Consider the following 18,158-nt stretch of genomic DNA (forward strand, 5'->3'; position numbering starts at 1 on the left):
TAATATAAGCGATCTGAGCACATTTAAAGTACGCTGGGCTAAACAGTGATGTTCTGATGTCCAAGTAGCTTAGGAGTACTGAATGCATCTTTGACTTATGAAGGATAGGTTTCTTGGGATGTAACACCGTCTTAAGTTGAGAAGCATCTGTGATTATATAATATAGTGATTACTTCAAGCAAACAAACATATCCATCATCCCAGTTACCTTTTTTCTAAGTTTTAATTATAAACTATACTTTATTAATAATATTGTATTGTACACTGGAAATTTGCCAAGAGAGATTTTACTCTAACCACCAAGAAATAAAAGTAAAAAAAAAAAAAAAAAAAGACTTTGATTTTGAGATAAATAAGAGGAGCGTGGAGACTAAGAACTAAGGGGACTAAAGGGATACGTGCTCAGGTCTGTACCTTAGAAACAGGATCATGGCATCTGACTGTTGTGTGAAGAATGGACTGGAAGAGATGAGGAAGGCACGGCATGGCCCAAGTAGAGCAAAGAGATATTTAGGAGTGGAGCCCTGCCAGCCACCTCTTGTGATACTCCATTTTCATAGGCAGCTGAGCCCCAGAAATAACTGGTCTAAGGGTTATCTATCAGCCATGAAACAGTAGTCTGGAGAGCTTGGACTTAGCCTCTTGCTTCCAAATTCAGCACTCATTATATTAAGCTAAAATACTTGTTGGGGTGTGAATATCAAGACAAAACAAATGCAAATACAAAATTTCAAAAACTTGAAATGAGTAAGAACCTAGATACTTGGGCTTCTTCTACTGAATTTTCACTGCTCTGTTACTAAATTACTCTGTGATTACAGGCTCGCTGTCTCTCTGTAATGGTCTCTGGATCCCACATCACAGTTCCTTCCTGGGGACTTCCCTCACAAATACTTGCGGACGCTGAGAACACCCTCTGATGTTCTCGCCTCAACCAAAGGTTCTATTTATTACTGGAAACTAAGATTCTGGAATCATGCCCCTGCATCCATAGTGAGGTTGGGCGCAGGAGGAAGAATGGTTTATTTTGCCAACTGGTTAGAAAAGCCACTGAACTCTGTCTCAGCAACTTTCTGCGGAATGGGATGCACTTCCCCCAGCCTCAGTGGTGGAAGCGCTGCCCATTTGCTCCTAAAACTCTTTGTTCATCACATGAGCTGTCCCACATTGCTGTTGTTTTAGAATTATATTACAAAATCCAAACCATATCCATTTTGAAACTCCTTAGGTATTTACTTGTAACTTCTGTTGGACACCAACAGTTCAAAGTGGCATGACGATGGGTAATTTTCTTCATTTTTATTATGAAAATTTCCCAAATCTTCTTTCCCTCTTTTCCACACGAGAAAAACCACAGAGGTAATGCAGTTAGGAGAAAAGCCCTTGTTGCCCAGGCTTTCTCAGAGTGGGGAGCAGGGGTCCATATTTTATTCTACTGAATTTCGGCAACAGAACCATTGTGGAGAGAGATGTGATGCTGTGTACACATTTTGGCCGGGGGAATACCATGTCATTACTTATCTGGTTAACAGACAAAATGAAAGCACAAAAAATAACTTTGTGTTTGTCCTAAACCTTGACAAAATTCTATATTTTTAATTGCAAATTATCACAAAACTTGTTGAGAGAAATTTTAGATTAGAGGAGAAAATATCTGTCTCTTCTCTGCTGTGTTGAGATATAGTTCTAAATTTGAGTAACATTCTAAAAGGAAACAAACAGTTCATCTTAATAGCTCATATTCAATTTGTAATATGTATGAATATTCCATTTAGGAGTGCTTACATGCAATAACAAATTGGATATATCTTTATTAAATTGCCAAAATATTCACAGGGTCTCTGAGATCCTTCCATGCAACCAGAGACAGCTTTTATTGATAGAATGTGTACATTCTAAGTTCCCTCCACTGAAACGTGCAGTTACCTAATGGTCACTGTGAGAAATCAATGCAGAATTCTGGTAATATTGGTTTTACAAGAAGAACCAATGAAAATGAGAGGGCATACTGACATTCCACCTGTGGTGGAAGACTTGGGAATTAGGAAGATTTAGAACCTGCATGAATCAAAAATAAACTTAAGTTTGTACTTCTTTCTCCAAGATCTATAAATGTGATTTACAAATGGCACAAAAAGAATAATGATATCCTAGGAAATTTATCACCTGTAAAATGGGATTTAAAATGACTCGCCCTCTACTTTATAGGCACGGAATGAAAGGTTTTAAAATATGACCACATTATAATAATTGATCCTTGCTTTTTGTGATTAAATTTTAAAAAATAAGAATGGTGATATAATTCCATATTTTAGCTATACAGAACACCTTGGCACATAGAAGGCCTGTGATACATTTGTAGAACTGAACAGAACTAAAAAAATACAATTAAAGATATTTGTGGAAAATATAAATTGGGTTAAAGACACTACAAGATTTATGTGTGAATCAACTGATAAATGCTGAGAATCAAAATGATAAACCACTTATCCTTTCTGGGCCCCAGTCTCCTTATCTGTAAATTGGGAAATTAGCTGCTGATGATTTTTAATGCAGGAGGGCCCTCACTAAACGGGCACCTGAGACCCTTTTTGACTGTTTCATGTTACCCACCACACCTGGTGGCAATGAATGCTTCACAACCTTTTTAGACACAATTCCACAGTCTCCTGCCCCAACAATCCCATCACATCCTGGAAGCAGAAGCTGGGCCCCAAATCCTTTCCCACTCTATAGACACTCATTGAAAATTTCTCAACTTCATCTTCTTGTTGTCAGTTTTGGTTAAGTGCATCAGGGCAGTGAGTCCTTCTGACCATCTCCCTGCCTCTCAGCTCCAGCGGGGGACACAGACGAGATGAATGCCTTGCCCGTGGTCACCTGGAGAATTTGTTTAGAGGATAAAATAACCCTTGGTATATTCCAGTGCAACGAGCATTGGAATCACTCTGGGCGATGGGCCTGGCCAAAGCACAGTTCTGAAATCTTGTTGTTGAATTGTTAGAGTTTTAATAATGAAGCCGAAGATGTTGCTTTTATTGAGAGAAAGGAGAATAAAACTGTTCACAGGAGCACCGGAATTAGCATGTGGACTAAATCCCTACCACAGAGAGAAACCTGCAGCATTTTCTAAGATGATTTATTAGACATGGGTAGAATTTGCTAGAAACCTACCAGGAGCAAATCATCTGGGAAGGACTTAATGAACCAAACAAAACACTTGATAATGCAATTAGAACATGAGGAAATGGAGGGGCTTTGGGGTGGGGGTGGGGGGGCGTTCGTGTACATGCTTTAGATTATGTCAGACATAAGGTTGGAAAAGGAATGTAATGTATTTTTTTTTTAAGGAGCAAAGTTTTCAGAGGGTAGAAGGCGATGATGGGGGTGACATTTATAGTTCAGATGTATCAGTGTTGCAGCAAGTGTGCCCAGCTGGGTAGAAATGTACTTGCAACTTTGTTCCAGCAAGATGGTGTGTGGGTCTGAGAAGCAGAAATGAACTTGCTGATGGCAAAACTGGCTTCCTTGCATGAATGCAGAGTGGCCCCCAGAGAACAGGGGTTTTGCTTTAGTTGCTTTAGGTAACAGTAAGTTTTTCCCTGCTTTTGTTTGGGTTGGAGATTTTTCCTTTAGATTGTTTCTTAGTGGAGTTTAAAATCATGCGTACGAAGCTCTCCAGGCTTCCCTTTGACCTCATTTCATCGTGCCTTATGGATGAGCTCACTGAAGATGTGTTTTGCAGTGACACCATCCTCTCAGTGTGTCCAGAGGACATTCCTGGCCATTCGCTCGTCCTAATTGCCATCATAGGCTTGGCACACCAAATGTGGGTCTGACACGGGCTACCTTTTATGGACATGCACATATGAATCTAAGCATATATTGGAAAACATATGTTCCCCTCATTAACTTTTTAGTTTGGAGGGGGATGTGGTTAATGTTTTTTATGCCTTTCCAAAACATTCCTTCTTTTAAGTATACATAGAGTCATATACCACGATCTACACAGAGCTTTTATACTTTCCTAAGTGTTTTCATGTGCTTAGCTGGAGGAATAGGTGTGAAACTTGGGATAGCCCCTTGGAAACAAAGCCCTCGTGAGACACATGCACATGAAATTATTATACATGAAACGTTTATCCTCGGATCCGTGACTCCTGCCCAGAGCCTCTGCCTGGCTGATGCTGACTGCTCCATATTCAGATGACTCTCAAAGCCCAGCTTGGCCACTGTAACTGGGTCCCAGCCTCTGCTTCGTGCCCCTAGCACTTGGCATTGGCCACCCACAGTGCTGGCTGCTGATGCATTTTCATCTGTGTGATAAAAATTGGTGGCCATCTCTCTCCATCTCTGGGTGGGAACCACTGTGAGGACCACAACCCAGTTTTGCAGCCACCATAGTTTTGCCAGTGACTGCTCTTACTTGGCGCACTGGAGGTGTTCAATAAATAACCTGTTGAACAAATAACTGAATCTGAGCATTTTCTCCAAATGTAGTATATATTTCCACCTCTGTATATTATTTTAAAGAAGCCTTGGCCTTACATATGTCTCTTGAAAGCCATTCTCCACTGTTCCTTGAAAGGAAGTGACTTAGCACTGGTGATACCCAAGGATGTCCACATAAGTTGGCCTTTCTGCATCTATTTCCATCATATGACCTGTCCTTCTGATACCCTCAACCCACGATGATGACCCTCTTTGACTCAATTTTGGAAGTCTGGCTGTCCCCATCTCCTTTAGAAATTCTGGCTTTTTTCCTATACCCTCAGAGGCTTGAATGGCTCATTTGGCAATAGAGGAGTTCCCCTCCCACCGGTATCTACGGGGATGGGTTCTAGTACCTCCTTGGCTACCAAAATCTGCAAATACTCAAGTCCCTGATATAAAATATGTAGTATTTGCACATAACCTATGCACATCTTCCCATATACTTTAAGTCACTTCTAGATTACTTATAATACCTAATATAATGCCTATATGTTGTTTCATTCATGGGACTTCAAAATAGGACTTGGGGTATGGCAAATTCAAATTTTGCTTTTTGGAACTTTATGGAATTATCTTTTTCCCAAATATTTTTGATCCTTGGTTGACTGAATCCATGGATGCAGAACTCACATATATGGTGGGGTGACTGTATATATTGCCATTCTGAACTAAAACCATGCCATACAGGTTTTAGATACACTCACACACATTAGAGCTCACTGTGACATTCTCAACACCCTTGGAGGAAGAGCTTGAATGACTGTGCTTCGGGGGAGGAGTCTAAGGTTCAGAGGGAGCCCAGAGACCTTTCCACAATCACTCGATGGCAGAGCTGTGAAAATAACTTATCTCCCAAAAGAGGCTCTGAGGGAAAAGAGGGTCTTCGGAACTAGGCCATGAATGCTGTGAACAAATGGCTATTTCTAGCCTTTCCCTTAGCACATGGCCCAAAGAACACAGTAGGCACTCAGTAAATGCTGCCCTTAGGACAACAAGGTGATTCCAGACTGCGATAACTAGGAAAAAGAATCCCTCTTCTGCTGTAGCCAAACAGCAGAACAGGTGAACTTCCACTTGAGGAAGGTAACACACTGATACCTCATTCAACCTCTAAAGCCATCATATTACCTCCATTTTACAGAAGAGAAAACTGAGCTGAGTTTCTTGTTCAGGTCTTTCTGTGGCATTTTTGTAGTAGAATCATGTTCCTTTGGAGCCTGTACTGCCCCCCATTGTAATTATATGCCCAATGGTGTAATGTTTAATGGCTGAACCCATCTATCTCTAGAATGTAAGCCCTTTGAGGGCAGGGACCTTCCTTTCCATTGTATTGCATAATGCCAGCAACATGGGAGGAAGGTGCCCACTGGTGTGTGCTGAAAGAATGAGTGAGGCAGCCTCCCCAAGGCCAGGTCTGTCATCGAGGCAGAAGGTCCTGTGTTATGAGCTTGTCTCTACACTTACCCCAGGCAACTTAGTCAACTTCCCTAACCCTCAGTTGTCTCATCCATAAAATGAAAGTAACAACAGTATCTATAAGTCAAGGGGCTGTTTGAGAATTATGAGATGTTGCATATAACTCCTACATATAAAGCATGTGCAGGGCAAAGACCACTCAAAAGCTGTTTATCATTGTTATTATGAAAATAACAAACCAAATCACTAGATATATTAATCTTGGGCTGTCACTGTTAATTTAAGAATAAACGGTACAATGCTGGAACAGTTTGCTCCTTCCCCCGGCTGTTTCTTAACCAGACTTGGATATGGAGTGGAGTCGGTTCTGAAACTTCATGGCCAACTGAGGAAAAGGATACATTGACTTCTATTAACTTCTCAGTGGTGGTTGCTGACCACCCTTTACTCTTTGAGGAACAGCCACTTCTCATTTCCAGCCCATGGAGGAACTTGAACAAAAATTCAAGTTAATTTAGCTGGGAAGGGAGAGATTAGACAGGCATGCTAAACAACTCAAACTTTAAATACTGGAAAGTTTCCAGATACTCAACCCAAAACTACAAATCTAAAAAGAGAAAATGCCAAGGCAGGAGAAACAGAGGTGTCTCTTATTGAGGAATTATTCCAAACAGGAACGAATGCATTTGAGATATGCAGTTAAATGCAACTTACAGTGACTGGTCTATAAAACATACAGTATATATATTACAAGTTATTCATGTCAGTCATTTCATAACTAGATAAAAAGGAATGAAATCTCAGATGCAAAATACCATTGTGATTCTGAGGGAAAATATCTGCTGGTTTTCATCTCTTGATGCTAACTGAAATATTGTTATGAAGGATAGTAATTTCTCTCTCTGTTTTGAGACTCCCAAAATGGAAAACAGCTGCTTGATAAAGGAAAATTGGTTCATATTCTTTAGAGTTTTCTTTTATTAAAATGCACGTCACTTCTAATGTTATGTGCCACAACCACTGACACTTCTGGGTGGGGAGAGGGGAATAATTAATTATCACGTATGGCAAAACAGGAATGTATCTGTGTTATGGTAAACTGCTTAATGCACTGGGAGAAAACTGTTATTCTCCCAGATGTCTGACAAATTAACTCTGTTTTCATTGGTTTAGTGCTATGAATAGTAAGTGTCTGTCTGCATTATTGGGTTCATGTGTTGCTTATTCACAAAAAAACAACAAACTTTTTGCTCAAGACTTCTGTAGATAGAAACATGCAAACTTAGAAAATGAGTTTATAAAAACACAAGTTCTAACTAGTTTTACAGATGTGTCTTCTCTTCTTTTATAACAAATAATATACTTTGAGAGAATCTTTTTACAGGTGAAGAATGTTTTATATTAAAAAAAAGCAACATTCTGTGCTTTGTGAAGATGTTTATAGCCAGCCAACCCCTATTTCCCCCATTACTATTTCTGATTTGCTTTCCTTCAAAAGTTGGGGCAGGAGAAGCTTTTAATAGAAGATATTTCTTCTTGGGTTTCCTCTTAGTATTTTAGCTAAATATTAAGTTTTAAAATTTCTAAGATATGTCATTAAAAAGAATACTACAATAAATACTTAAAAACCCACCACTCACTTTGAGAAAAAGAACCCTACCAATGTGTCACCCTGACAAGCTGAACATCAAATGTCCATGGATGTGCAGAGTGCCAAGAATAGCCAAGAAAACAACAAGGTAGCACTGGGGAGGGTCTTGCTCTACCAAGTGTCAAGAATGTCTGCATAACTATAGTGTAATATACCAGCCATTCTAAGTGCAATATTAGTGCAGGGAGAATGAATACATTGACCAATATAATAGAACAGAATGGCCAGAAACAGTCCCAAACACATAGAACAACTGGCATTTCCTCTTGATGGGGAAGACATAGGCTTTTCTGTAAGAGGTACTAGAAAATTCATTATTTATAAAAAAAAAAAACAAAGTTGAACTCCAACATTACATATATGTAAAAAAGTGACAGTGAAAGACAAAATTTATATAAAACTTTTAGAAGAAAATATAGGAAAACATCTTTATTACTGACATAGAAAACAGACATCCTAACAGATTCAGAAAGCACAAATAAGAAAAGAGAGACATATTTGATTATGTTGAATTAAGGAATTTGGTTCATTGGTAGACATTATAAAGAGAATGCAAAAACAAGCTACAAGCTGGGAGAAGATATTTATGAAACACAGCTGATAGATTTTGTTCTTAAACAAACACTACAATCAGAGGGGGAGAAAACCCAGTAAAGACATGGGCAAAAGCTTGAGCAGGCACTTCACATACAAAGAAGAAACTAAAAAACAGGCCAATATACATATGAAAACAAACGAAATACTCAACTTCACGAATCAGGGTAAAGCAAATTGAAACCAAAGTGAGATACTTCTTCATATTAACTATACTGGAAAAATTGAGAAGTCAGAGAGTACCCAATATGAGCAGGTCTCTGCCATGATGATTACAAACAATTTGGCATTAGTAAAACAGAGGAGGTGTATGCCCTAATCCCCTCCCTCTCATCTTTTGACTCATCCACCCATCAATTTTATATCCAATTAGTTATCTCCTAGAACAGTGGTTCGTTCTCAAAGGATGGTCCCCAGGTCAGAAACACCTAAAATCTAGGCGTGAAGTGTAGCACTCAGGGTTGTAACAAGCCCTTCAGATGATTCTTATGCCAGTTCAAGTTTGAGAACCACCGCCCTGGAGGAATTTTTGTACCTTGAGACTGGTGTGAGAATTCAAGCTAAAAATAAGATTCCATTCTTTACCAATCTGTCACTTTGACAAGTTGAACATCAAATAGGCAAAAAAGAAAAAAAGAGTGAGAGAATACCCTTCTTATCCAGCAAGCGTTGTGCAGAATGAGGTAAAGTGGACACTCATACACTGGTGGGTATTACACAGAGAAACTAATTTGGAGGGGGGATCTGGAAATCCCGAATAAGACTTCTGAAAATGGTCATCCTCGAACACAACAAATTTACTTCTAGAAATGTATGCTAAGAGAGTCATTAGAGATGGGTCACTTATGTTTAATTGACAGATCCAGTTAGGCTGCAAACTAAAAGCTCCCAGAAGTGGGGTCTGTAAATCATGACCTGTCATGATGGTGAGAGCTACACAGCTCTCATCAGAAAAAGATCCCTGCTCAAACTTATTTCCACCAGACTTCTGAAAATTAGGATTCATTTGGGTAATAAGGTCCTTCCTAAAAATACATTCTCTTCTGACAGGAGAATTCTGCCCATCATCATTCATGGTATTGCAAATTAGATTGCTTTTCCATTTATTATCGGGACGGGAGCATTTGTAGGGTGTGTCATTTAGGAGGATACAGGATAATTCTGGAGTCAGAAGTGACTCAGAGAAGGAATGTGGTGAGGTACATATATGCATACATGTATAGACGCATATCCTTTACAGACAAAACTTCAATAGCCCTCCATTTTCTACTAGATAATTTGTAAACTAGATATTACAAAACAATTTACTGAAATAAGTTCTCAAAGAAAAATAAAGTAACTTATTTTTGGTATTAACCAACAGATGATAAAGATTTCAGCCTGCATACAAGTGTCCGGCATATGACTTCTTTGCTGCCTTCTCATTTATCAAAGACTACAGAAAATCTGTCAGAAGGCTTAGGTCACCTAGGAGTCCTTCTTCTTCCCGTAATTTTGGTTTAACTTAGAGCAGAGGCTCCCAAACGTTAACATGTACCCAACTAATCAGGTAGGGCTTATGAAACAGATTGCTGGGTCCCACCTCCATAGATTCTGATTCAGTAGGTCTGTGGTAGGGCCTAAGAACTTGCATTTCTAGCAAGTTCCCAGGTGACTGATGGTGACGCTGCTGGGCCAGGACCACACTTTGAGGACTGATGACCTAAAGAAAACTTCTAGAGACTCTACACCAGTCAGAATATCTGTCCTTGGCTCCTATTGCAACTCAAATCAAGCCCAGTGTGCAACACAACTGAACGCCATTGCTAAGAACTTTCTTTCACTTGTCCACTATTTCGGCTTACTCTTTATCACAGGTTCATGAATATAATCAAATGCATTTGAAAAAAAATGATCAGGCAGGCGATCAGTATATGGAAAAGGGACTCTTTTTCTCAAAGGTGACCAATGAACATGCCCTCAGTGAACAAGTAGGCAAGCAAGTCACTCACAGAAGGATGGATTCATTTGTGACACTTCTCAGGGCAGCCCTTGCCATTCCATAGCAAAGCTCGACTACGTTTCATCAATATTGTGCCAACTGCCGCATAAATGAAGGGGGCACTGCTAGAAACTGGCTTTGTGGGCCTTAGAGAGTGAAGGCTGAGTTCCCTGCTTCAACCCACACTGGCCAGAGATTGCAGAAAGGTTAGCTTGGCTCCGGTGTGCCTTTACCCAGAGTTGCTGACAGTATTCTTTTATGCACTGCCACCCCACTCCACCATTTAACCATAACCTCGTCCTGCATTATTAATGAATACAAGAGAACTCATTTATTAAAGCTGCATATTTTCACTGCTCCATATGCTTCTTTCTGCATACCATGGCAGGTGGGTGACAGGAACACAAAGAGAGGGGCTGTCTTCTCCCCTGTGACCCTGTACCACCTGTCTCATGGCAATATACAGCTGTATCTTTGGAAGCCACTAGAGATCTGGGACACAGACTCATTCGTTATTGCTAAAAATCTTCCCAGACCAAAGTGGGACCTACTCAATACATTTCTCATTCAGAGTTCATTTGGTAAGGCTGTTGGTTATGTGCCAGGACCTGGGGTATAACAGAAAAATGCAAAGTCCCTTCCTTCATGGAGTTGACATTTTCCTGGGGGTAGAGGTTGGAAACATGATAAGCAAGTTAACAAGTGCATGAACTGTGATAAGTGCTAGAAGGGAAACAAATAGTGCACAGAGAGCTTACAACGGGTTGTAGGGTTTTCTTAGGTCAGGTGAAGTCTCCAGGGGGAGGGACATTTAAGCTGAGTCCTCAAGGATGAGTTGGTGAACTGCCTTGCAGATAAAAGGGAACAGCCAGTTCCAAAGTCTTGAGAGGGAAGGAATAAGGTGGCTTCTGGGTACTGAAAGAGTACTCCAGGGCCAGGGCAGAAGAATGAGGCATGAGGTTTATGCGAGAGGTGAGAAGAGGCCAGATCTCACAGGGCTTTGCAGGCCACAGTTAAACAAGAAATGACTGGAAACTCATTGAGCATGGGAGCGAGCACCTTGGCTCTCAGGACATGGTTGGCTGGTTGGTTGAACATGTTGGCTGAGTACGTGAAAAAGGAATGTCTTGTTTACTTCTCTGTTCTCCATCCTCGTCTTCTTGCTCCAAACCATGGTCATTCTGTTCAACACCCAGTTCTCACTCTAGATTCCTAAGTAGTATCCTTGCTTCTTTTCTTGTTTCTCAACCCCACAAACATGACAGAGTCAACATTTTCAACCAACCGTGTGCTGAGGGTAAAAGTGGCAACTGTGTCTCTGAAAAGTGCACAGTGTGATGGGGTGGCAGATGAACCCACAACACAGAATGAGGCGAGGGAAGGACAGGGCGCTGTGGGAATGCACAGAAAGGCACCCTTGCTGGATGACGGGTTAACAGGAGTCAGTCCTAAGGGAAGAGCAGGACACTCCTCGATGGTCCCCCACAGCTTCCTATCTAAAGAGAAGAGGGGTAGAAAGAGGAGAGGTAAGCCCTGGTCCCACCCCAGACTGTTCCTTTTCATTTCTTAATCAGCAAAAGTGGTTTATGAGCCATTGTTAGCTGTGGCTTTCTCAGCCGCAGGCAGGCCTCATACTCAATAAAGAGCCTCGGTTTTCAAGGTGGGAGGAGATGGGCTTTCTTTCTCCATATCTGCTTTGTGTAAATAAATTCAGAATTTAAAGCTGCTTCTAAAACAAAGATTTTAGAATTGATAGGCTGTTTAAGCACACACACTCCTACTTGCAGGAAAACTTTGCCAGGTCCAACACCGCTGTGTGCAGGTCAAGTTTATGTTCATCCAATTAACCATCATTAATGCTGTCCATACTTAATCAAACCATGCCCCAGCTGATTCTCAGCAGACTCACAATTGCTTTGCTCTACAGCAGTAAACTCTTCTAATTGAGTATTGCATGCAGTTAATTAAATATGAAAATAGGATTGTGCAGATCAAGTTTCCAGACTTCTCCATGAACTTGTTGGTTCTGTTTAGTATCTACTCAGAACCCTTTGTTTCCTAGCCAACTGGCCAAAAGATTGATGTATAAAGAGGGTCACAGATCTGTACATCTACGGTTTTTGGCAAGTCACAGTTTTTGCTTTTCAAAGCTAACAACTTCGAGTGGCATAGAAGGTACAAGTTAATCTTGTGTAAAGTTTCTTGTCATTACTGAGAGGCAAAAGGACATGAGCTTTCTTGAATCACAACTGTTCAGAAAGCCTGGGAAGCGAGTGGGAACTTCCTGCTACTCTTAGCTCCTTCCTTTCCGCCTGCCACACCCCCTGCTGTGCAGGGTCAGGTGCCACAGAAACTCTTCTCATGAAGTGCCGGGCAGCGTGTGGGCCTGTCTGAGAATACAGGATCTTTATGTGAGCCCCACAAAGGCAAGGCTGAGCTTAAAAGACTGACCACCTGTTCCCTGTAGAGTTGGTTATCCACTCATTGACATTGCTGAAGATGATTCAGACAAAGAAGAATTCACAGTCCTTGGAATGACAGTGCAGATGTGATGCCCAGTTCCACTTGTAATTCCTTTGTATGTCAGTTACTTCATCTGTGATATGGGGAGAACAATCACCTATCTCTTCATGCCACTCTGCAGATTTGATGGGAAAATGCGGGGCTAGCACTTAATCGTTTAGTGCAAGCAGGCACAGTGAGGGCACAGTAAATAATACCGTGGTTGTTGCAATGAACATGACTGCCGTTTTTTTAGGACGTTTTCATCCTTGTCATCTTGAAAATCTGCATGGAGACTTTAAGGTTTTGTGTTTGTTTTAGTTTTTAGTTTGAAGCTTCAGTCCCAACCAGAATTATCTCTTTGTTACCTCATCAAATTAGCAAGGGTCACCATTCTATAGAGTCTCTCGCCTACATTAGAAGAGTTGGGGGAATGAATCATACTGCCTCCATGTCACTCCTTTTGTCACTCCTTTTCCCTCTCCCAGGCTCCTGTGGAAGATCCTCTTTGGTTTCTCCATAGACCAGCCTTCCCCTTGTCCTGAAAGAACACGGCTGGGCAGAGGGCTGGTGCCTGGCCTGTGAAGGAGTCACCCTTACCAAACTAACAGAGCCACAGACTTTCCCATCCCTACACCTCCCCCGACTCCCTTCCCCTACCTCCCCTGTTACCACCCTATAGCCTGGTACCCCACCACCCTTAGCTTGATTCTAGCTACCGCTCAAGAGCTGTGAGGCTTCCTATCCCATTACACCCAGAACATGAGATCTCCTATGCCAATTAATTTATCCAAGTAGAAGATCACACTCCTCGATAACCTTAAAGCATCCTCCTCTCTTACTCTCCTGTCCTTTCACTTTAATAGTGATTCTGAGTATTCAAGACAGACTGAAGTTTTCTGAAGCATAAAGCAACTACTAACTTAAACTTCAAATTTCTGATACGCATGGGCCCTGGCTTGTTGTAACTCCCTTCTTCCTCACCACCCAGGACACTATAGCTATCATACAAACACAAAGAACTGCTGTACTCAAGTGATCTTATAACCCGCAGGGTAAGCAGGAGGATTCCTCTTCTTAGAAGTCCTTGGGTGTCCCCAGATATATTGGTGTATCCTTAACACATGGCACCAATCGCCCGATGGGTCTGGACTCTTTGCAATGCCCTTTAACGACCAACCAGACAACTTCATGTGTTGATGTTGTTTTTCTAATGTGATTAAAGGTACAATAAGGTATGTGTGCAACAAGAGGCAAAGCCATTGTTCTGCATCATTAAGCTCACAGCAGCCCCAAAAAGAAATTGTAGGCAGCTTGCCAATGGCCCTAATGAAGAGCATCTCTTTGAATTATCTCTGGATGAGGAAAGGATAAAGTCTGAGCCCTGGAATATTTGATCCTCTTTGTGCTGCTGTTACAAGGGCTTACTGAAGCCAGACGCACTGGACCTTCTGGAACTGTAATTTATGGAAACCTTAATTTCTCTGCTCTAATAAGGCTTTGCATAATAAGAGCGAGAATGCAATTATTAATTCCTGCAAGTGTTTTGTGAATTCCTTTATGCTATGGTTCAGGACTCCCAAAGAACAGGAGAAAGGGGATTTTACTTAGTTGGCACAAGGGTAATGGGTCTGAAAAGTAGTTTGAGTTCCTTGAAAATAAATCTGCATGGCTTCCTAAATTGCTGACAAAGTGTATTCCAGATGGAAGTCATTTATCAGCAATTTACTGCACAATGCTTCAGCCAGAAATATTTCCACATAAATTCACCTACTAAAAAAACAAACAAACAAACAGAATCCAGGCTCCCTCTTTTGGGGCAGGTACGTGTGGGGGTGTGGGGGCAGAGACAAATAACACAGATGAATAAAAGACAAGTTAACGTAGATTTGCCGGGGATGTGGCAGAGTTACCTTCTGGAGGATGCCAGCGTCACTAATACATCCACAACAATCACTGCTAAGTAATATTTTTGTGCAGTGATGGTAAAAAGCAAAACACTCTTAAAAGCGAGTTTTAGAAACTACCTTTTGCTTACTATGCTTGGCTTTTTCATATGCAGCGATGGAAGTCTGCAACACAACCACCGTGCCTGAGTGATGGTATCTGTTGTTCTGCACGCTCGACTAGCTGAGAACCCCCTTGCTCTCTGTATGGGATAACCTGGTAAACTGAGGATTACGACACACCACGTGATTACACAAGGGATGAGTCAGATAGCCACTGGTGGCAGCACTCATGCCTAATTCTCCCACACTTCCCCAGACTCCTTTGAAAAGGACACAAGTCCGGCAGAGCACAGAGTGTGAAGTTGCAGATCAGAAGTATATGTATTTCCAAGACTTAAGACGCTTGTTTGTTGTAAGATATAGCCCCTTTACACCCAGAGGGAGTCCCAAGCCTTAAAAGGTTTGTTTTAAACCTCGTTATGTCTCAGTGGAGAAGGCAGACAGACAGACATACCTTTTATTTACCCAGGGTCATTGTATCTAGGTTTTGCCCCCACAGGCAGCTAACTCACTCTTAGCTGAGTTTCGCTGTCTCTTTTAACCCATCGCCCTCTGGTGGCTCATGAAAAAATGACACCCAACTGAGGGCTAATCAAATTGTTAAGTCCGGCTCTTTAAAAAAAATGTATTAATATGACATTTATTGTTATAAATCAAGAGACATGTACCCTTTGTTCCTCACTTGCAATGAAAAACCTTATTCCAATTCGCTCATCTAAAAATACCTTCTTAGCAGGATTATGATTTTTTGATTACTGAAGAAAAATCTGTGGGAGAATGACTTAAAGGAAAAATCCTTAAGTACCAAGGTAGGTTACGGGTAGCAGCATCAAAACCTTCTGGTTTTGGATAGGACTTGCCTATGTTAAAAGAAAACTCTCAACAAAGATGTAAGATAAGTATTTGGGTAGTGCTGTAAATATCCGTTTCATCTCAACTGAAATTTCACGTTGACGTGGAAGATCCAAGGAGTCATCTGCTGTGGATGACAGCATCCGAGAGCGAGCCACTTGCTTTTGAAGTTCTTAACATTTTCACAGAGCAAGGTTTAGAATGGCAAGTGGGTAGCATCAGTGTGAACCACATGTCCCATTACAAGAAGTTGCTGAAGGAACTGAGTCAGCAGAGGGCTTGTACTCTACTGAAAGGAGCACCTTATAACTATTTGTAAACAGAGACAAAACCTCACACGCATTAATCATCATCCACGTCTCCTCCAACTTGTTCAAAGGGTGTGTGACCACTCTTTGACCCTTCCAGGTCAACACCGTGGAGAGAGGTCAGTTGTAAAGGAGGCTTGTGCCATGACTGACTGAGACATATTTCATGACCATCAACATCTATTTATATTTTCAAATACAGACACCCAGGCAGTCCCATTGGAAGGGAAATTTTTAAAGAGATTTAAGAGAAAACATACAGAGAAGTCAGAAAGGCTGCCTCATTCAGAACATAAACATGCACAAAAATCCCTAATTCCTTTCCTAGAAGTTGTACTCTGCCAGGTGAGTGCCTACGCACGTCTACGGAATAAAATGCAACGTGTTACCTGACAAACTTCATAGAGCAATTTGTACTGCTCCTCTTGCTTCTGCAGGCTGCACAAACTGCATCCCATGTTTAGAGAAACGTCAAAGGAAGGCTTCAGGATTTGCCAGCACCCGGAAAAAGCAGCTCCCTTAGAGTGCAGGCATTGAAGGTATCCTCGGAGCCCCAGGTGAATCAGGCGGCTGCAACACTTCACATTGGCGTTGCTCTCTAAGGCTGGAAAACAACTCTCTCTCCCCTTCCACGCTTCCCTTCCTTCCCTCGCAGCATGCATGCACACATACACACACACACACACACACACACAGACACACATGCACACCACTCCCTCCTCCGAGTGACTCTGGCAGCTGGATTGTGGTCCAATGCACACACTATATATACTGCTGCTCATGCATATTAATCAGCTCTCATTGACTATTCATAACAGACAATGATACAGAAGCTATAATTGCCAACTATGACAGTTGAAATTTCTCTAATTAACAAGCAAGTGCTCCAGTGGTAGGGAATAATAAAAGACACTAACAATTTCGCAAGCTATTTTCTGGCAGTTACAAATATACATGACTGCATTTTTAGCGAGGTCTCTTAGGATAATCCCTAATGTGTTTCAGCTAAGTAGAAATTCATTTTAAAATATATCATAAAATTTCTGATGATATAAAATGTATTTAATGCTGCAGATAATGATGGCATATAAACGGATTTTATGGAAAGGACATGTTTTGAATAATGTTCATATAATATTTAGTGCTTTACAAAGTTGCAGGAAAAATACTCCACATATGAATAAAATATAAACATTTAAATTGCAGGATATATCCATGAGTATGCAAAGTAGCTAGGGGTTATAAGGAGATAGGCTGCCCTACAGGTGAGCAAGCAGATAATCATTCCCCAAATGCATTTTCAGTTTGAAAGGCAGAAAGTTATTTGTTGAACACTTGCCCAGCTGACTGGGAGGAGGAGATGCGGCCAGCTTCATGCCACCTCCTCAACTATACAGATGCTGCAGCAGAAATTGGAGAGACAGGGATGGCATCACTGAGCCGTCACAGGTTACTACAGATCAGTATCTGGTATTCCTTATTTGCCTACACCTCCTCAGCTATGCCCTGCGTCATGTGTCAAGAAAGCAGGGAACTGCAAAATTACATCTGGGAGGTGGGCACAGGTCGCACATTAAGAATCTTGGAGGTGAGTGGATTGCCTGAGCCCGCGGGTTCGAGACCCGCCTGGGCAACTTGGCGAGACCTTATCTCTACAATAAAAATCAAAAAATTAGCCGGGCGTGGTAGCGCACACCTGTAGTTCCAGCTACTTGGAAGGCTGAGGTGGAAGGATCGCTGGAGCCCAGCAGGTCGAGGCTGCAGTGGCCGGGAGCGGCCACTGCACCCCAGTCTGGGTGACAGAGTGAGACTCCAACTCAAAAAAAAAAAAAAAAGGAATCTTGATCCCTGTTGCAGTGTTTGTCATCTCCCCCTTCAGCCTCTGTCCCACTGAGTAGGCTTGATGACTTTTTAAAAAACTTTGCTTTTTGTAGATGATTGCCCCACTGCCTGAATGAAATGCACAGGTACCTTTTTCTCTGCTATAACAGTTGATGTTTAAAATTTTCACAATTGCTTCCAGAGACAGCCTTCATCACCCCTTCTTTTTACAAAGGTTTAACTGTCTCTGAGGAGGACTCCTATGTCCCCTGTCAAAAAGTGTCATGGGGCCTGAAAAATAATGCTCCCTTTCTCTGGGAGCCAAGAAACATCTGAGATGTGATGAAACCAGTCCCAATAAAATCCTGCTTGGGCTGGTGGCCAGCAGATGCATCTGGTCCCATTTCTCAGACACAGAAGATGAGGTGAGGCAACTTGGCTCAGACTAGCTATCGGCCCAGACTTGCTGGAGGGAAGGAAGGGAGCCTTCGTTTCTGGCCCTTACCTGGTGTCATGGCCTTGGCCGGAAC

General features: G+C 41.6%; 1 protein-coding gene across 1 annotated transcript in view; it reads right to left on the reverse strand.

Annotated features, from left to right (window-relative positions):
• The window catches only part of PDZRN3 (PDZ domain containing ring finger 3), a 49,027-nt gene extending 32,485 nt beyond the window's left edge, over positions 1-16,542 (reverse strand). Inside the window, 1 exon segment of the mRNA XM_008058751.2 lies at positions 16,197-16,542. Coding sequence (XP_008056942.2) covers positions 16,197-16,511 — 315 coding nt within the window. The 5' untranslated portion in view covers positions 16,512-16,542.
• Positions 16,543-18,158: the final 1,616 nt, after the last annotated feature.

This window comes from Carlito syrichta, unplaced genomic scaffold (assembly GCF_000164805.1).
Source record: "Carlito syrichta isolate Samal-C Ts95f unplaced genomic scaffold, Tarsius_syrichta-2.0.1 Scaffold303611, whole genome shotgun sequence".
In the NCBI taxonomy this organism is placed as follows: Eukaryota; Metazoa; Chordata; class Mammalia; order Primates; family Tarsiidae; genus Carlito; species Carlito syrichta.